The sequence below is a fragment of the Phascolarctos cinereus genome, unplaced genomic scaffold, assembly GCF_003287225.1.
Source record: "Phascolarctos cinereus isolate Bilbo 61053 unplaced genomic scaffold, phaCin_HiC Scaffold_7;HRSCAF=346, whole genome shotgun sequence".
In the NCBI taxonomy this organism is placed as follows: domain Eukaryota; kingdom Metazoa; phylum Chordata; class Mammalia; order Diprotodontia; family Phascolarctidae; genus Phascolarctos; species Phascolarctos cinereus.
This window is the reverse complement of record NW_027556180.1, coordinates 25,808,416-25,829,807: the sequence shown is the minus strand read 5'-3', so window position 1 is coordinate 25,829,807 and position 21,392 is coordinate 25,808,416. Positions and strand designations below refer to the sequence as shown.

General features: G+C 35.4%; 1 protein-coding gene across 1 annotated transcript in view; it reads left to right on the top strand.

The window, feature by feature from the left end:
- SI (sucrase-isomaltase) overlaps positions 1 to 21,392 on the top strand; it is a 106,232-nt gene that overhangs the window by 24,837 nt on the left and 60,003 nt on the right. Inside the window, exons 10-20 of the mRNA XM_020989062.2 lie at positions 452 to 583; positions 669 to 788; positions 2,341 to 2,454; positions 3,710 to 3,794; positions 6,318 to 6,435; positions 8,839 to 9,010; positions 9,900 to 10,016; positions 12,661 to 12,815; positions 15,388 to 15,472; positions 16,941 to 16,997; positions 19,692 to 19,816. Of these exons, the coding sequence (XP_020844721.1) occupies positions 452 to 583; positions 669 to 788; positions 2,341 to 2,454; positions 3,710 to 3,794; positions 6,318 to 6,435; positions 8,839 to 9,010; positions 9,900 to 10,016; positions 12,661 to 12,815; positions 15,388 to 15,472; positions 16,941 to 16,997; positions 19,692 to 19,816 (1,280 nt within the window). The remainder of the gene's footprint in view (positions 1 to 451; positions 584 to 668; positions 789 to 2,340; positions 2,455 to 3,709; positions 3,795 to 6,317; positions 6,436 to 8,838; positions 9,011 to 9,899; positions 10,017 to 12,660; positions 12,816 to 15,387; positions 15,473 to 16,940; positions 16,998 to 19,691; positions 19,817 to 21,392) is intronic.

Genomic DNA, 21,392 nt, shown 5'->3' with positions numbered 1-21,392 from the left:
TTTGGAAATCACCCAAAATGAATATATTAAACTATTTTAATTGTGCTGAATTGATTTTAAGTGAAGACACTCCCAAAAAAAAAAAATTGATAATGAGTATTTAATTGTATAAAAAAGAAAAAAATATATAAATGTTATAGTTAACAAATAGAAAAAAACTAGATTTTAAAAATTATCACTTTTGAATGAGTATGAATTAAATTGATCTTAATATAAATAATAAAGACAATTAAAACCAGAAAAGTGAGATTTAGGAAGATATCATTACTTATTTTTGCTTGTTATTGCTTCTAAAACCATATTTAGCTTAAATCAAAATATTCTTAATGAACATAATTGAGGTTTCAATAATTTTAACAATAAAAATTTCCATCTGAAATTACAAGATTTTAGTGGCTTGGAACCCATTCCTTTTTCACTAATTATTGGAATAAATTTCATTGACTTTTAGGATGTTCAGGTCACTGATATTGACTATATGGAGGAAAAGAAAGACTTTACTTATGATACAGAAACATTTTCAGGACTCCCTGAATTTGTTCAAGATTTACATGACCATGAACAGAAATATGTCATCATTCTGGTAATGACTGACTATATATATTTTTCATAAATCTGCCTTGGAAAAAATCAGTAGATTGGCCTAATATTTCTTCTCTTGTTATTAGGACCCTGCCATTTCTATAGAAAAACGACTGAATGGAGCTGCTTATGAGACATATGATAGGGGAACGGCACAGGATGTGTGGGTAAAGAACTCAGATGGGGTAACACCACTCATTGGAGAGGTAAGTGTTGAATTCATAGACATTTGGTCTAATCCTAATATCCTCTTATCCTATTATTTTATACCATAAAGTTTATCTCAGCTGATACATTTGGTTTCAGCAGTAGATTACATATTCTGTCATTGACCAGAAAAGCATAGAAAGAATTGTAATTTTAAACCAGAGCTGGAAGGGAGTTTAGAGGCCATCATTGTCCTATTTCCTCATTTTACAAATGCAGAAACTTAGATGAATAGAATTGTGATGTCTTGGCCAAGTTCACACAGAATTAAGGGGCAAAAACAAGATTCAAATTCAGGTCCTTTTACTCCAGGCCCCAAACTCTTTCCAAACCAAAATCTTAAAATAACAGCTGAAAGAGACCTTAGAATATTATTTAAGCCCAACTGCTTTTTTAATGAGGAAACTAAGGTCTGGAAAGATCTGTTAACTTACCTGAGATAATGTAGGGAGAGAATTGAGACCTTGGTTTTCTGATTCATTCAATTTAGTCTTTCTTCCCTGGAATATAGAGCAGGTAACTAATGTCAACATGGTTTCATTATAGTTTCACCTTTTACTTTCACTTATTCTCTAGTGTAGCTGGAAATGTGGGGAAGTGAAAAAATTTTACAGTAATTTAATGATAATAGCAAAAATAACTGATCTATAGGGAGGAAAAGATAAAGACTGACTTAAGAATGCAATGGAGATAATAATAATGCAGCTATAACTTAAAAATGTGCCATGAGTGTTTTTTTTTTAAATTTTGGAGTACTAGTCATTAAACATTTACCAGAAGTTCACTTCTTGTATCTAATAACCCATGATCACTGAGCACAGCTGTAGTGAGCTATGCAAATTGGACATCTACATTGAGTTTGACATCAATACAGTGAGCCTATTGGAGCAGGGTGTGGGGGAGCCACATTGTCAAAGGAGGTTGAATTAACCAAGGTCAGAAGTAGAATCATTCAGAGCTCCCATGCTAATCAGCTTGGGTAAGATAGGGAAAGCCAGGTTAAAATGATACTAAACAAAATAAAGTAAAACAGGTAATTTTTATCCTGTATTTGCAAATCTATAAGTAACATGTGTTTTGATCTTATGATTTGGGAGATGAACACAAAGCATTGTTGAAACCATATACTACAATTAAAAGTTGAAATCTACTTCAAATTATACTTGCAAGATGTTTTCCTCTGAAATTTTTAAAGTGGTTTTTTAGGGTTAAAGCAAATCCAAGATAAGTAGGATATGGAGAAGTTAACTAGAGGTCTAATCTGGCAAAAGATTTAAATAACTTCTCCCAGATTTATTTTGATGGTTTTGTTCCGTGTTCCACTGAGAAAGTTTGTGAAAATTCAATGAAATCATAATGTTAAATGACCTTGCAATGCATAAAACCCAATATAAGAATTAGATACATTAGAATTATTATAATTAGGACAATTCTGGAAAGAATAAAGAGAACAAAACAGTTTTTTTTCCTAGTATATTATATGGTTACTCACTCTTCTTTTTCTCTGTGACCATGCCTAGCCTTCAACAACATATAACTTTTGATTTTTAGGTCTGGCCGGGCTTAACTGTGTTTCCAGATTTCACCAAACCAGAATGTATAGACTGGTGGGCAAATGAGTGTCAAATTTTTCATGATACAGTGCCCTATGATGGATTATGGATTGTAAGTAATTTTTTCAAAACATATATCATAAAGTCAAGGTAAAAAGATTGTCTAGTCATAGTAATGACTGTTGAATACTAAGGCTTTTTTGCCAACATAGAAGTTTATGCATCATCTTTGTGATACATATTGAAAAGTCAGTTTAGGAATACAGCTTGAGTTATTTTTTTTTCTTTTGGTTCTGCCAGTAATTTACTGGTAAAAATCATTCTTTGATGTGGTCATTTTTATTACCAACATGCAGTCTACAAATGTGGAAACTGAGATTCAGGCTTCAAAAAAAATAATCAATGGTTTCTACTTCTGGCTGTGGTACAGAACATAGTGGTGATTGGACTCATGACCTAGGCAACATGTGTAGAACAGCCAAAATAACCAGGAATAAAACTGAACAGGAAAAAAAATGTTGAAAACAGCTTCTTCTCAAGAAATGTTAAAACTAGGAAAAAGAGGAAATTTTGATGGGAGTTGCATTCAATAAACATGTTTATTATATACAGTATGAAACCAGGACAGAGACAACTGTTTTGCAATTAGAAGTCAGTGACTGTGATAGACCAAAGCCCTTGTCTAAGTAGTCTCTCAAATATATCTGCTTTCTGTGATTATTGTTTTTTTGGTGGGTTCCAAGTAAAATAAAAGTCTATTTGATATTCACTATACATCTGATAAACAGCCATTTGTAAAGAATGGAAGGCTTGCCGAAGGGTCACAGAAGTAACATATCAGAAACATAACTTGAACCTTGCTACATCTCTCTGACTCCAAGGTTGACCCAAAATATCCTATTTCCTTCTGCAAGTAATAGTGATGATGATTATAAGATAATGATGATGATAGCTAGAATTTATATAGAGTTTTAAGATTTGAAAAGTTTTCTGATATTGTATCATTTTAACCTCACAAGAACCCTGTGAGGCAAGTACTACTATTAGCCTCATTTTATAGATGTGGAAACTGAGGCAGTTCGAAGGTAAGTGACATGCTTAGCGTTACAGAGTAGTATAGAATGTTGGACCTGGAGGCAGGAAGACCTAGATTAAAATCCTACTTCCGTCACTTATGTGTCACTTACACTGAAATCACTAGAACATCATTAATCACTTCCAATAAGTAGATTATGGTTTGTGAATTCAAAAATTCTTCTCAAAATAATATAGCGGCCTAATTGCCTTCCTAAAGTTGGAAATGCACATCGAGGATCTTATAATAACTCTTACAATAAAAGATGTTGTCCTTCATCATGTCTCTTCAGGATATGAATGAAGTCTCCAGCTTTGTTCAAGGTTCAAGGGAGGGATGTGATGCCAACAAACTGAATTATCCGCCTTTCACTCCAGGTAAGTTTGGTAGCTTCTATGATGTAGAATACAATTTTTCTCTCCCCTGCTCCAAAGAATGAATTGCTCTGAATTAAAGACTCTCTTCTTTTTGAGTTACTACCAAAAGCCTACCTATGTTTTATGCTTTCCTAGGCATTGCTAGAACAAACAGAAAGTAAATCAGATTATTCTTCAAAGAGATAATGCTTTTTCTTATTCATATATGAGATGACTTTAATAAAAGAAACAATGTTTTTAATGTACTCTACCTATGGACTTCCCTTTGCCATAAATCATTTTGCCACCATTGTGAAATTGAAAACCAAATTAAATGAAATATATTGTTTTCCAAGAGTACCTTAGAAGGTGCTCTAAAAAGTGTTACAGTGTATCCCATGCTGTAATAACAGCACAGCTCATTGTATTTTGTTTATCCAGAAAAGCTAGTTCTTCTTATTGCAGAGGAAAGATAAACTCTTAGTACAATTCATTAATAGAAAAAAAATGACAGCAAGCATTTATGCATCACTATAAAGTTTGCAAAACACTTTATAAAATTTTGTAGGATTTTTATCCTCATCCCCCCCCACTGAGGTAGCAATTATTATTAATTTTATTTTGCAGATGAAGAGATTGAGGCAGAGAGGTTAAGTAACTTGCCGAGGGTCACACAAGTAGTAACTGAGATCTTCTGACTCTTGGGCCAGCCCTCTCTACCTTGTGCCACTTAGCTGTCTCTAGAGGAAGCCTTAGCTGTCTTTGGCAATGGCCTGCCATGAGAGGCAGGGTGATATAGTGGATACATTGCCCAACTTGGAATGAGGAGAGCTAGGGAGCTAGGTTCATATCCTGTCTCTGACACCAGCTCTGTGACCTTGGATAAGTCATTTCATTTGTCTGAACTTCAGCTTCTTCATTTGTAAAATGGACCTCATGGAATTGTTGTGATGGAAATTTTCTAAAGATTTTAAATTTCTATTATTTCTATTATTCTATTATTATTGAGATAAGCATAATGATGAATCATGCTACCATATTCTCAACTAATATAAAAGTCTATGAGGTGGGGCAGCTAGGTGGCACAGTGGATAGAGCACTGGCCCTGAATTCAGGAGGACCTAATTTCAAATCTGGCCTCAGAAACAGAACACTTATTAGCTGTGTGACCCTGGGCAAGTCACTTAACCCCATTGCATAGCCAAAAAAAAACAAAAGTCTATGAGGCAACACAAGTTCTTAAAAGTGACTGTCATTATTTACATTTTAATCCTGTGAAAACTTTTTATGGTTTATGATTTTGGATGTATGACATCCTTCATGATCTGAATTTGATTATACATACTGTACTAATTAGCTCTAAACACTGATTCTTAAAGAAAAGTATTCATCATTGCTGATTAATTTTTTCTTCTTATTATTGATTTATTGACTTCCATGACATATGGCATCCATTAAGGAATGTGTAGCATTAATAGTTAATGAAGGTTTAAAATAAGTAAATGGCCAAATGAAACAAAGATTAATTAAAAACAGGTAGCCTAAGTCATACTAATTGATCAAGAGTATTCTCTATTTCACTTCGCATATTTGTTGATTTCTGGACACCACATTTTAGGAAGAACGTTAATAGTTCATTTTTTAAATAATTTATTTAGTTTTAGTTTTCACCATTCACTTCCACAAGATTTTGAGTTCCAAATTTTCTCACCATCTTGTCCCTCCCCCCACCCCAAGATGGCATGCATTCTGAATACCTCTTCTCCTAATCTGCCGACCTTTCTGTCTCTCCCCCCTCCTTCTCTTATCCCTTTCCCCTTCAATTTAGTGAATAGTTCTAAAGAGGGCCACTATTAACGTATGAGTCCAAACCGTAAGAGGAACAATTGAAGAAACTGGAAACATTTAAGCTGGAGAAGAGATTAAATGGGGGTGTAAGAGCTGTCTTCATCTATGTGAAGCATCATCAGTGGAAGACAGATTAGAGTTGTTCTTTCATGCCTCCAAAGAGTACAAAAGAAATGATGAAGAGTATTTACAAAGACAAAAAAGTAATCTTGATGTTATACAGAGCATATGAAGAAACAGAATAGGTCTCAATAGGAGGCAGCAGGTTCCCCAGCCCAGTAAATTTTCAAGTCAATGCTGGATGACTTTTTACAAGGAATGCTGTACAAGGGATTCTCATGCAGGTGCAGGTTAGGCTACTTGGGTTTTCAGGTCTCTTCCAGGTCTGAGACTCTGTGAATGAACAGACTTTGACTTAGCTCTGCTAAGCATAGTATGACAATGGAGGATGAACCATAAGAAATGAAAATCACAAAAGAGTCTCATGGTGGTATTATGCATAAAGAATGAAACTTCATCCAGTGGAATATATATTCTGCGAAGGTAGGGACCATTTTGTTTTTGTCTTTATAATACCAAGACTTCAAACAGTAGTCCTTTCCACGTGGTAACTCCTTAGTAAAAGTTTATTGATCTGAATTGAGATAAAAATGAAAAAAAAAACTTTTGTGAATAATTTTGTTTTGTATTTTTAAGGTATACTTGACAATGTCATGTATTCCAAGACCATATGCATGGATGCTGTGCAGCACTGGGGGAAGCAATATGATGTCCACAGTCTTTATGGATACAGCATGGCAATAGCTACAGAAAAGTAAGGGAGAAAGGCATTACTGGATGCATTTGTTGCCTAAAAATGAGAAAATAACTCACTTCATTAATCCACGTAACAAAATGCATAAAAGTTAAAATAAAACACAGTATAGGGTGCAATTTATTAGCCCAAAACATTTCAAGGCATTATGGGAAAATTCGTGAAAATTTCAGAAATAGACCATTGGGAGGTCCTTTAACCAATGCAGGTTGATACCTTCTCTGCAACTTATAGAAAGTTGCCTAGAACACTGCCATGGTCACATGTCCAGAACTTTATCTACTATGTAGCTCTCTTTTTAAACAAACAAATAAAAACCAAAACCAAACAAACTGAAAAAAAACCAGGGTATTTGACTTTAGTAGCTACTTTTTGTTTTGTTTTGTTTTGGTTTTTTTGATCTAAATTAACAGACCAGTGGCTCAGCTCAGAAAGTCCCTATTTTTGAAAACTTTACTCAGCTACTGGTTTGACACGTGCTTGCTAGACTGAATGTGACAATTTTCTGCAATACACAGCAAAGTTTTGAAACGGAATGCTTCCTCACCTACCCAATACAAAATTTATGTATATTTTAACAATTGTAAATGAACCAATGGAACACATGGGATGATCTTTCTTTCATGTTGGACCCTAAAATAGAGGCATTCCATGGTTGAGACTCTCTGTATCAGAATTTGCCACATCATAAGTATTTATTAAGCACCTACCATGTGTCAGGAACTCTATTAAGCACTGGGGTTACAAATGAGAAAAGGAATGAAAAAGTCTGCCCTCAACAAGCTTGAAGTCTAATGGGAAAAGGTAATATACAAAAGGAAGCAGAAGAATTGGAGGTGGAGTGCCATGGTGTGCCCAGTACATGGGAATGTTCAAGATAATGGTGGAGTCAAAACCAAGTAGAGTTGTTGATGAGAAATGAAGAGAGGACTGGCATTTTGAGTTCTCTATAAGGGAAAGTATGGGAGGAAATTTTCTCTCTGCCCTCCAGTTAGAGAATCAGAAGAAAACGAGGATACTGATAAGGTGTGAGTAGCAACTAGATTAGAGTTTCCTGGTGATGAGTTTATACCAAGTGGGGCATGATGAAAATGATGGAGCAGAAACCCAGCAGAGCAGCTGGTTACACCCACTCAGAATTACAGTTTATACAGATTAATACATTAAGAATTCCCCAGTGGAAGAGGGAGATGATGCAATGACTGGCAAACACATGGGGTCAATAAAAATCAAATAAAACATAGTGGGAAAGAGCTCTGACTCCAAAGTCAAAAGATGTGAGTCTTAATTCCTCTCCTGTCATTAAGCAGCCAAGTGATATTGAGAAATTCATTTCTCTGGACTTTAGTTTCATCATCTGTGGGTCATGAGATCTCCAAAGTCATTTCTAGTTCTCACATTTCCATTATGATTCTACGTGGTTATTACAGTTGATAGGGGGAATGATGGTGACCTGGAAGAAAAGTGGATTAACACCTATCTGGGGAAAAGGTAGATGATGATAGTCAGCACTGGGGAAGAATTTAGGGAGAGTGTACCTCTCACTCATTTCAGGTTCTTCAGGACACCTTTTGATGAGAAGTCATATGGAAATGCAAGTATTACTTTTGGTAATAAGTCCTGTGGAAACCACGAAGAAAGCTGCAGAAAATTAATTTCTCACGCTTAGAAGAGTACCCTAATAGAGCTGTAAGGCAATATTCTCCAATAAATAATCATCCCATTCTTTTCAACAAGAATTCAGTGTGAGCCAGGCACAATGCCTCTTCAAGGCACTAGAAAGACAAAGACCAAGTCCAATGTCTTTCCTTAAGGAGATTACATTCTATTAGGTGATACAAAATGTACACAGATAAGTAAACTCAAACTAAATAAGAGGTAATTGGAGAGATATCCACAGCCATAAGGCTTTAGGAAAAACCAATTATTAGCTGTAGGGCATTAGGAAAAGTATCTCCTAGGAGGATCTCAAGCTTGAAAGGAGATAGGAGTTCCAAGAGGCAAAAGTGAAGGTAGAGAATATATTAAGCATGAGGAATAACCTAGATAAAAGCATAGAGTTAGGAGATAGAATTTCACATATGTTAAAGAGCAAGTAGACCAGCTGGGCTGAAGTACAGTGTGTATAACTGGCAGTAATGAGTAATCAGCTTGAAAAGTCATTCTTAAACCATATTGTAAAAGGTTTTAAATGTTAAAAAAAAAAAGAACTTACATTGTTTTACCAAGTTCTATAGAGTCACTAAAGCTTCCTGAGGAGGGACATGGCAAGATCAATCTTATGGTACACACACACACACACACACACACACACACACACACACATTTCTTGTGTGTGTGTGTGTATAAATTGCCAATAAGGTTTTGAAAATAAAATCACTCATTAATCTCATCTCATTTTAGAGCCATAGAACGTGTATTTCCAAATAAAAGAGGTTTCATTTTGACCCGCTCCACATTTGCTGGCTCTGGAAGACATGCTGCCCATTGGTTAGGAGACAACACTGCTTTATGGGAACACATGGAATGGTCAATCACTGGACTGCTGGAATTCAGCTTGTTTGGAATACCTTATGTAAGAACATTTTCTTTTTTTTTTCATTGAATGTTACTCCTGAAAATTTTACATTTAAGTTTATTCAACCAATGCCATCTTAATGATTACATGTTTACAATAACCGAGAGTAAGAAACAAAACAAAACATGGAAGTCATTCTATAGAACCTGCATTCTTGTTCTCAAAAACACATTATTATGTGTGCCATGATCTAAAATGTGGTTCCACATTGAACTATTTTTTTACATTCTCATTTGCTATCTTTATTCTTGTTTGTTCAGAGAAGGGAGACACAGGAATAACTAAAGGGGAAAGAGTATGAGAAGAGCAAGTTTTAAGGAAGGCAGCTAAGGAGCTTTTCCTGGCATTACAAGTACGTTGCAACTGCTACTAAGAGCTCCTGGTTTTGTGCTAAAGGGTCTAATGGAACTAGTCTAATCCCTAAGCCACACAGCAACCCTTCAAACAATTACAGACAGAAATGATGTCCTCTTTGAGTCTTCTCTAGACTAACCACACTCAGTCCCTTCAATGAATCATGAGACAGCATGACCTGGAGACCCTTTACCATCTTACTTGCCCTTCTCTAGATACTCTCCAGCACAGCAGTGTCTTTCCTAAATGGCAGTACCCACAACTGAACACAATATTCCAGACATGATCTGATTGGGAGTACAACACTTCTGTCAGCTCCCTAATCCTGGATCCTGAAATCTCTGAATTCTGCCTAATGCTGAATTTGGTGAAAAACAGGATGGGAGGACATGAAGAGAGAATGTAATAACAAGAAGAGAGAGGAAAGCAATTAGGGTTAAAACAGCAACTTAGTAAACAGCATGGGAACTTGAGATGGGAAAAATAATTGAGGGTATTTACAACAGGGAATGTGAAGATGTGTGTTTTTTAGGCTGGAGCAGATATCTGTGGCTTTGTGGGTGACACCACAGAAGAGCTGTGCACTCGATGGATGCAGCTTGGGGCATTTTATCCATTTTCTAGAAATCATAATGGGGAAATATACAGGGTAAGTTCTAGTGCCTTACTGGATAATGTTTATTATGTTCTCCCATCATTTGATGTCACTGAAAAATATGTAAGTTGCTTGTGCAAATATGAGTCTATGGAGGTGGTCTCCAAAACTCTTATATCTTCAGGCAAATTAATTAAAGGTGTAGAGATCCTGAACTCAGTCTTGAAGGGCTAGTTGAGAAGTAGAGTTGGAAGTCATAAGTCACTTATTAGCTCATTGTATAAACTTACTTGAAAGGGACTATTCATTAAAGTTTTTAGTCATTGTGGTACAGTGTGAAAGACTATTGAGTCTGTTGTCAGAGAATATGAGTTTGACACTTTGACACTAATAAAAGTAGCTTTGACACTACCTGTCTGACCTTAAGCAAACCACTGAACCTCTCTAGCCTCAGTTTACCCATCTGTTAAATGAGAGGTTGGACTATAACATGGTCACCAGGTTTCATTTCAGCTCTAAATCTATGATCTTATGATCCAGTTTAAGCCTTTTTTATGTATGAACTAGATCTTATTAGAATCAAGTGGCTTCCTAAAAGTTGTCCACCTAGTGTGTCTGTGATACATAGATAAATAAAGCATTTATAATATACTTAGTTTGTGCCAAATACTATCCAGGGTTGGAGAACCTCTGACCTTGAGGCCACTTGTGGCCTTCTAGGTCTTTGGGTATGGCCTTTTGACTGAGTCCAAGTTTTACAGAACAAATCTTTTTATTAAGGGGATTTGGATTCAATGAAAGGGTCACACTTGAGGACCTAGAGGACCACATTTGGCCTCAGGGCTGCAGGTTCCCCACCCCTGTGACTATACTAAACACTGGGGATACAAAAACAAGAAAACAAAATGGTCTCAACTCTCAAGTATTTTGCATTCTAATAGGGGAAGACAAAACATAAAGGGCAGCTGAAAAGTAGGTTTAGGCTGGGCCATGAGTGGGCAAGTAGAAGAGCCTAGAGCAGGAGCCAGAAGATGAGAGTAAGATTAATGGCTGGACCTTGTCAGGATCCAGAAGTTCTAGGCAAGGATTCACCCATCATGAAGTTAGCCTCAATATAAAGGTTGACTCCTTCCATCAGAACAAAGTATTATTTTCCTAGAAGAAAAAAATCCCAATATATTTATAAAATAAACAAACCAAATATAAGAAAAACAAAAAGGCATGTGTATGTGCACATGCGCTCACACAGATAAATACTATTATTTCAGTACTTGAGGGGTTTATGACAGCATTGGCATGAATATTTTCTCCAGTGATTTCTACACTCCTCTCTTCAATCAAGTTTAATGAGTTTCTATGGCCCACCCCCTCAAGAAATAATTTCCTAATGCCTAAATCTTTCAGGCTAAGTCTTTCTATGCTTAGCTTTATTGGTCCTCAAATGATACTTGTTCAGCCATGACTGAGTTCATGCTAGAAGCCTCTACAGATTGGTAAGAACAGCCAGACAACAGAATCTACTGGTTTCACTCTCAAGATGACACAGTCATCTCCAGGCCGTGATGAGGCAAGAGAATATGATGTTACTTAAGGATACATATAGGAATCCTTTTGAAATAAGATATATTCCTATGTTTTTGATTATAGGGTTTTGTGAGCCTCTAGAGACTGGACTTACTGGCCTAATACCAAATTAAATGTGCATTTAAAGAATATTCAGACTGTTTTCAATGTCTTCATTGGGTGAGATCAATGACCTACTTGACAGTCATTGCAAGGACATTCCAGTATGTTCTCTATAGGGTCAGTGTTTTGTTGTGGGTGCAGGAAGTTAGTATACAAAGACTAATTTCCCTCTTCTAGTGGTAAGGAAATAGATTTCTCCAATAACCAAGTTTTGTCATTGAATGAAAGGATTTAGTATTACAAGAAGATTGCTGTTGCAGAAGGTTGTTTTGTGAAACCTTCCTTTATTTTTTTTTAAACAAAAGAGAGTGTTGACCCTTAATGAGAATCATATTAATAAGTCCACCTTCTGCCTATATCGAATTTAATTCTTTCCATCTGCTTGTTTACAGGACATTTTTCAAATAGCATCTGAATGTCACTTTGAGAAACTCTTTAGCATGTCCTGTCTGCAGTTTGGACTCTATTGGTTAAACCTTGGAAATACTGAGCTTCAAATCAGTACAGATTCTTTCAGTCTTATTGCTGACCTCTTCTAATTTACCTGGATTTTGCTTCAAGACTACTCTACTCTTAGATACTCTCCCCTCAACTTTACTTTGAGAAATTTACTCAAACTTTCAGAAATATATATATATATATATATATATATATATATATATTTTAATTTCACATGATGAAAATGTAAATGTTTGTGTGTATGATATAGGTCAAACTGTCTGTCTCCTTGTCTTTTCCATATGGCTCTCTTTCTCATTCTCTTCTCATTTTCCCATCTCTAAATAGACTGTCCTTAACATTGAAATCCAAGAAAATGGCCTAAAATTGAAAAGATTGTGAATCACCTTTTGCTTTTTGGTTATAAGATTTTTACTGCATTTAGCTTTTTGGCTACTCCAAGTAAAAGTCTCATGATGAGGTAAAGAAAAAAACAAGAGAGATGTTAGGAAGACAGTATATTCCCTCAGTTTCTGGCATTAGCTTCCTAACAAGAGTATTATTCCTCTTTTAGGCTCAAGATCCAGCTGTTTTTGGAACAGATTCTACTTTAGTCAGGTCATCGCGAAATTATTTGACTGTCCGCTACACTTTACTGCCCTTCCTCTATACGCTGTTTTACAAAGCTCATGTGTATGGAGACACAGTGTCCAGGCCAATCCTTCATGAGTGAGTCCATTATTCAAATATTTTAATTTGTTTTTAAAGCCTTAAGTTTGGAATTGTGTTTGTTGTCTAGAGAAGTGAACAGTATGTGTATCAAAATTCACAGAATTAATAGCACCATGCTCAAAGCATGATAATTAAAAAAATACAAGAAATTCAAAAAAAGAATCCCTGAGATCAAGGAACATCTAGCCAGGGGGACAACCTTTGGGTCAGGAGGGCCTTAGTTCAAATTCATCAATACTACTAGCTGTTCAACAATGCACAGGACTCCATTGGATTGTAAGATCCTTTGTGACAGGGATTGCCTTTTGCTTCTTTTTGTATCCCCGGGACTTAGCACAGTACCTCAAATATAGTAAGTGCTCAGTAAATATTTATTGACTGACTGATGAATTATTTGTACCAGTTAGTGTATGGAGTTTCCAAAGCAATTCCAGTGAAATAATGGTCCAGACCTTCCTCACCCTGCCAAAAACAAACAAACAAACAAACAAAAATCATCTTATACCTGAAGAAACTGACTCCAGGAGAGGTTTTAAGTAGCTCATCTGATAGCACATAAGTAATAAAGAACACAGAGAGGGCTAGAACCCAGGTTCTTTGATTCGAAGAGCAGTGTTATTTACTGATTTATTTTTCCCCATCACACTGCTGTCCAACAGAATTCTGCAGCTGATGCTTGCCTGAAGAAACAGCTTGTCTGTTTTGTTTTGTTTTGTTTTGTTTCCTCTTTCTTGTGGCTCTTCTATAGGTTCTGATTCTTCCTTACAGCATGACTAATGTGAAAATGTTTAATAGGAATGTATATGTAGAGCCTATATCAGATTGCATGTTGTTTTAGAGAGGGAGGGAGAGAAAAATCCAAAACTCAAAAGCTTATGGAAGTGATTGTTAATAAATCAAAATAAATTAATGAAAAAAGAAACCCCTTAGATATTTATGTACAGGATATACAAACATAAAAGAATTATAATTAAAAGAGATATAAAGTAATGAGCGGCAACATGACACAGTAATTTTATTTTCACAGGAACGTGCATTCAAATTCTGCTTTAGCCCCTTGCTATTTGTGTGATGTTAGAAAAGTCACAACTTTTCAGGGCCATTTCAAAAAAAATCTTTAAATCCAAGACATTGAAGTAGGTACCCTCAAGGTTTTTCTCTAGCTCTAGACTGTTGATCCTATGCCTGGATGTCAAACTATAAAAGCATAGTTGAACAATGATACGTTAGTGAAGCTTCTCACACATAATAAACTAGATTCTAAGCTAACATTACTAGTTAGATTCTCTCTTTACATGGAGGAAGAACAGAAAGAATACAACTAAGAGAGACTTCTGTGATATAGTGAGCTCCTGGTGTGAGAACTCCATCCACCAGTGCAGATCACAGCTTTGCCTTGATTCAGTAATTAAGTCCGAGGGAGTGCCTATGTTTCATTGAGGTAAATTGATTTGCCCAAGATCAAAAAGCTGGTAAATGTTAGGAACTAGATTTGAACCCAGGTCTTTCTGATGCCAGTTCCTGCACTCTGTCTACTGTACTGATCTGTCCAAGCCCAGTGCTCTTTTTAGGACATTAATTTCTCATTGAACATTTTCCCCAAAATGTATGGTTGCCACAAATGAAGAGAAGCTTCTCTAAACTAACAGATCTAGGACTCTTTCCTTTCACAGGTCATGTCCCATAGGCATTTTCAGAACCAGGTCAAAGTCTAGTCATAAAATGAAAAATTGAGGGTAGATAGGTAGAACATAAAAAAGTTATGGTAAATTTTTCAATGGAGGAAAAAATACTGAACAGATATAAATTGACATTTACATTTTACTTTAAGGCTTCCAAAAAACTTTGCAATTTCTTCCCATGTAATCCTCCCACAAATCCTGTGAAATAGATAGTGTACTTATCTTTATTTTACAAAAGTAGAAACTGAGACTCAGAAAAGTTAAATGATTTCCCCATGGTTAAATAGATATTCAGTGTCAGGGGAGGGATATGAGCACTTTTTTTTGGGGGGGTGAGGCAATTGGGGTTAAGTGACTTGCCCAGGGTCATACAACTAGTAAATGTCAAGTGTCTGAACCCAGATTGAACTCGTCTTCCTAATTCCTGTGCCACCTAGCTGCCCCACACCTGTTTTTCTTGATTTGAGATTAAGTCCCTTTCCTTTAACTTGCTGGTTCTCAGTGACTTTCACATAATGCCATGCTGTTTCTTCAAGGGTTTTCCTAGAAAAATTTCAGGAAAACAAAACAAAATAAACAACAAAAACCCAAAGCAATTAAGTTTGTAAGGGATATCATTCACTGGCATATAGGAGGCGACAGAAGAATTTAATATTTTTACTAAGAAAGAGAAGTCTGACATGGGGTCCCACCCAGGGACTGTATCATCATTGAAATATAATCATAACGAAATCCACATTTTTATTAAAGTTTACCAAAGATTTCCTTAATTAACAAAACTGATGTATAGTCTCCAACTTATTGATTAGTGACCTGAGTCATGTGTTATATATAACTTGGTATGTGCTATATATTATGTTTTAAGGTTGCTTTTTGCTTTACCTTAGGTTTTATACAGATGAAAACAGCTGGATTGAGGACACTCAATTCTTATGGGGCCCCTCATTGCTTATCACACCTGTTCTGACACAGGTAGGTTTTACTCCATGGGAATTAATATATTGGTCATTTAAAGCAGAAGTGTGATAAAGGCTGACTGTCCTCTAGCTGAGCTGGCTCACAACATCCCAAGTATACCTCAATCATATTAAAACACAATGAGGAAACACTGAACAAAATGTGGGAAAGTACAATAGAACAAAGATGTTAATATTTGATTTTCTTAGCCAATATGTGGCCTGCAGGGATCCTTGTGTATGGTTTGGTAGTCCCATTTCCATATGAGCTTAGCATCACTGAATTAAAGAGGGTCTGTCATACGTAAGTTACAAAGCATATTTTCAATATCGTGTGCAATGGATGCTATAGAATAGCCTTAACATAATCTTTGAAACATCCCATTGACTTTACAATACAAAAACATAGCTGGCTACCACAGAAACATAAATATTTTGGTGATTATAAGAACAGTATTTTTAAAAATTTAAAATGTCATTGATTGAATCTGAATAAAATTTTTTAGAAATGCAACAAAACAATTGTTAGAACATTCAAGTAGAAAAAGAAAAGCAAAATAAAATTGTTGGCACAGAGATATTTTACCATTGGTTTTTGCTTTGCTGCATCTCTTAAAACATGTCAAGGGACAGTTTGTTTGTTAAAGGAAAAATAGGACATCTATCATATCAGCAGAAGAAAGTGCTCCCTTAATTATAATGATCCAAGTTAACATCATTCTAGACATGTGTCATATATGATGTCTTAATATATGAAATCTTGGGTGCATCTCAAAAAAAATCACTTTCTTGCTTATTGTGACTTTACCTAGTCTTTGTTGGAAACCCGGAGTCTGGGTAATTTGGCCCCACCCTGTATATACCTGGAGATCTCAAATCACAACTCATATATAGTTCTCTACACATTTGGGTCAAAATGTCCTCAGTTATGGAGCAAATACTCAGCTAACACTGTCAATTTGGGTTATAGAGCAACCTTTTATCATGCAGAAAATGCAAGAAAAAAAATTGGTCTCACCATAGGACTATTAACAAGCAAAACAAAACAAAACAAACCCGCTTCCTTTCCATCCTTAGTCAGTCAGACTTTCTTTTAAGGATATATGCACTCATCCAGAATCATAGCTTTTCCTGGGGGTTTGGAATCTCTCTCACCCAAGGGAGAGAAGAAGACTTCAGCTATCAGGAGGTTGAAGGCAGACAGGAAATATTTTATTTTTATTTTTGTCCTCTTTTCCTCAGCACCAAGAACAGCTCCCAATCCATAATACGTGTTTATCCAATACATGTTGAACATGGACTGAGCAGCCTTAGCCAAAAATTGTTAGGGCCATCTGAACATTTTCAGAAATTCAGGTTACCCATCATTCCATTTATCTCCTTTTTCCCCCATACGCATGAGCGCGTGCACACACACACACACAAACACACACACACACACACACACACACACACACATTTAATTGTTTTTGTTGTTGTTCTAGGGTGCTGAAACTGTGAGTGCATATATTCCCGATGCAATATGGTATGACTATGAAACAGTAAGTATCTTTAGTAGATTATATGATACTCAGAGGAATACATAAATTTAAATGAGTAAATTATGAGATGGGCTCATAATTAATATACAAAACAGTGTTTTGTGTGAGTGGGATAGTTTTTTTATTAAAAGTCTCCATAAGTTTGAGTATATGTGAGGAGATGTAGCCCTAGACTATAAATAGAAGCTAACCTGTTGCTTAAATGAGTTTTGATACAATTTAATGAGCCATGTAATGCCCTACATTCTCGTTATTGGCAATTTGGAGTAACAAAGTGTCAACGTTGTCTTTATGAAGGAACGAGGCCTCAATTTCATGAAATTGTTTTCTGTTTATCAGATTGTTGTATTAGAGGCTGAAATTCAAGGAATTTTCTAAACCCTCCAATCATGTATTTCAATGAAAAAGATTCAACCTCATGGAAAAACATTGTTTTTGTTGCCATCTTAATGGTCAAGGAAAGCATTCTTGTCAGTACTTTGGTTTCGCTTTTTTGCCAAAAGCCATTAGTTCTGACAAGCCACTCATTGTTATCCTATTTTTAATGAAGAATTTTAAAATATCATACTATTTTGGTAAAATTCATAGTAGACCATTTTTCAAATGAATTTATATAGGAAGTTGTTTTTAGTAATACAAATATTTTAAAGTATTTCTAAACTTCCAGCAAGAAGTAAAGCATTTAAAAGTTTGTTGTGATTTTATATGAATGTATCTATCCGTTCATCTAATACACAGATACACACATTATTTGAATGTATCTATCTATTCATCTGATACACACATACACTCACACATAGCCCTATACATGTCCATCACTTAATCATTTGTTTAAATAAAAAAGATTCGACCTCATGGTGAAGTACTGTTTTCTTTGCCTTATTTTCACTACCACATACACATATGTAGATGATCTGCATGATTTAATAGGATATATATGCATATATGCACAATATATGCACATATTTATATATATATATGCACACATGCATATGAAAGTTAAAATGAGGCACACAAGTGTGTAGAGTACTGTATGTAGAGTTTAGCATACACAAAAAACATGCCTATGTATGCATATGTGTATAAATATGTAGATTATATATAAATGTATATGTACATATGTGTGTTTGCTTGATTGTATAATCAGTGCATTATTGAAGCAGTATCACATGGTGTTAGAACTGGGGTTTAAAAAAAAACTCGAGTTTTGTTAAGTACTTACTATGTACCAGACACAATGCAATGCTAAGTACTAGGAATACAGATATGAGATAACAAGAACTACCTATTGTCAGGAGCTCACAGTGTAGTAATTCAGGTTTCAGGGTCTGCCAGATACTGGCTTTGCAAACCTGTGCTTCACTTATGGTGTCTCAGGGAATTTTCCAAGTTTCTAAGCTGTGGAGAAGTTGCCATTATTCACAGGTAGAGGACACACACAGCCCTTCCCTAGGGGCCTCTGCACCACAGATGTCACAGTTTGGAGCAGACTTGTGATTTCATTGGCATAAGGAACTCCTAGTGTAAAAATATCTTCTTCCAATGAAGGTCAGAACCTGCACTGCAAATAGAGAGCTACTTGGCAATGATAAGTCAAGTGTCTTTCCCAGGGTTAAATCTGTAATGTATTAATTTATATAGTTAGGAAAATAAGGGACAGAATGACTTATTGGATAGAGGGCTGACCTTGGACTCAGGAAGATGGAAGTTTAAGGACTGCATCTGAAACATATTAGCAGTGTGATCATGGGCAGAACACTTAACCTTTCAGTTCCACAGTCAACTCTGAGTTTAAATTATTCAAGATAAGATTATAAAATTATAGATCTTGAATTAAAGAGATCTAGGAGGTGTTCACGATTAATTTGCTGATCTGCACCATCTTACAGGATGTTTCTATGCTGAGAGTTCTCTGTGGTAATAAAAGGACAGGTGTGGGGCAAACTGCATAATGATGTTGATATTTGATTCTATATAATCTGAATACACATTATTTCTAATAGGTTAATAATAATCAACTAATTTGAATATAATCTTTATTTGTTCAAATTTGAGTTTTCTAAGGGAAATAGATCCTGAGATTTCAAGTTTGCCTTTCTTCACTACAAAGCAATAGAGTAAAATAGGAAAGTAACAATGACAACAACAATAATGATGATGTGTTTATATACCATTTTAGAGATTCCAAAGTGATTTGCATACATGACCACTTTTAATCATTACAAAAACTTTGTGATTTGAGTACATTATTATCAACTCAATTTGCAAAGGGGAAATTGAGGCATAGAACAGTGAAGTAACTTACCCAGGGTAAGATGCTTGGTGTCAGAAGTGAAATTCAAACATAAATTTTCCAGATTTTGAGTCTCGTGTCTCGTATTATACACACCATACTGTCACTGAGAGAGTGAACCGTTTCCATTTTATAAAATTCAGATTCTTTTCCCCTCTGGTTTAATTAGTTTCTTTGAGAGAGATATGGAACATAATTTCTTATTGGATGATAGCTTTGGAAAGATCCTTTCTTACAAGTTTCAGATGTATTTTGTAAATGTTCACCCAGCTCTCATGGACATTTAAAATGCCAGTTGATTTTTACACACGTACCTGATACCTCTGCTATCCTATGAGGAAAAAGAGATACATTCTGCATTTCTAATCCCAATTTTGCTTGCTTTTATTCACTAAACACAGGGGGGCAAAAGATCATGGAGAAAAGAACGGGTTGAAATGTATCTCCCGATAGACAAAATAGGATTACATCTGAGAGGTGGCTACATTTTCCCCATTCAGCAGCCCAATGTAACCACAACTGCCAGGTAATGTTGCAAACTACATTGATTTTAGTTTGAAGTTTTGGAAGGGCCTGAATCAGGGTGGTAAAGATAGAAATGGTAATGAAAATGTGAGAAAGGAAAAACCAAGAAAGAGACAGAGGTCAGAATGTTAGTGGAAGTAAGCTGAGAGTCATACTATGTGCCATTCAACCAATAACATCACTAATTCACTTTTAAAGTTTCTACTAAAGAAATGACTCAAGTTTTAAAAATTTCTTCTGGGAAATCAACCATGTTAATCAGCTAGCTATAGCCCAGATGTCCCTTTGGCATTAAAAAGGCAGTTGGCTTACCTGTTAGTTGACAATTTAGTACTGTTTCATTCCATAGTACCTGAATGGTATAATTAGGATGTCTTTATCTTAATGTTCTAAGCCTTTCCCTCGTGTCTTCTCACCTTCCATTTGCAAATCAAGCATTGATTGGAATGCACTAAGCTTGGAAATCCTACAAGTTTTTTTTTCTAAAGTGCCTATACCAAACATAAAACAGGATTCAAGCACATCCTAATATTTTTAGAATAAATAGGTGCCCCACCATTCCTCCTGACACATAGTAAAAACAAACAAGTATGCAAATAAACTAAAAGAAAATCCAAATGATGATGAATATAGAAATTGCCAAAATAAGAAATTAGAAGCAAACATCTTCATCATTTCCTCCTAAGTGCTCAACATTTCCTTGACCCCAAATGAAGAATAACCTTTACTAGGGTGATATTGGCAAGTTCATTTGGAAACCATAGCTAACATTAACAGCTAACACTTATACAGTGTTTAATCTGTGCCAGACACTGTGATAAAGACTTTAGAATTATTATTTCATTGGATCCTTACAACACCCCTGCAAAACCCAAAATATTTGACATATGCTGAATTTTTAAAATAAATTACAACATTTTACAATCATAGATTCCAAGCCTAAAAGGACCTTGGAGGTCAGCTAGTGTAGCCACTTTTACATTTTATATTTTTTCAGTTGAAGGGAATGAAAAAAAGAGACATGAAGTACCTTGCCCAAGGCCAGGCAGATAGTAAATAGAAGCACTGTAATTGAAACCCAGATTCACTGACTCCAAATATAGCACTCTTTAAATAGATATAATTTTAAAAAAGGCAAATTATATCAATATATTTTTATGAAATAAAACTCTACAAAACAGCAAATGATTACAGGGATCTATATCCTCAGATTTCTAGAGAATCATACATTCACTACTTTGATCATTTATGTGTCAAGAAAAAAACCAATCTTCATTGCTCAGATTTGTCTCTCATCTATCATGAAACTTCTTGAACAATATTAATATAGTTCTTAGCCATAATCCATCTAAATATTTTGGTAACCTTTTCCCATTTTTTCTGCATAGAAACAAATATAGAAATTGATTAATGTCAATTTTTTGACAAAATGGAACTTGCTAGAGTGCTTGACTTGGAGTCAGTTAGTCAGTTAACAAGAATTTATTGTGTCTCCCATGTGCCCATGTCCTGTGTGCTAGGGCTTGTGCTAATAACTAGGGATACAAAAAAAAAAAAGGACAGTTCTTGCTCTCAAG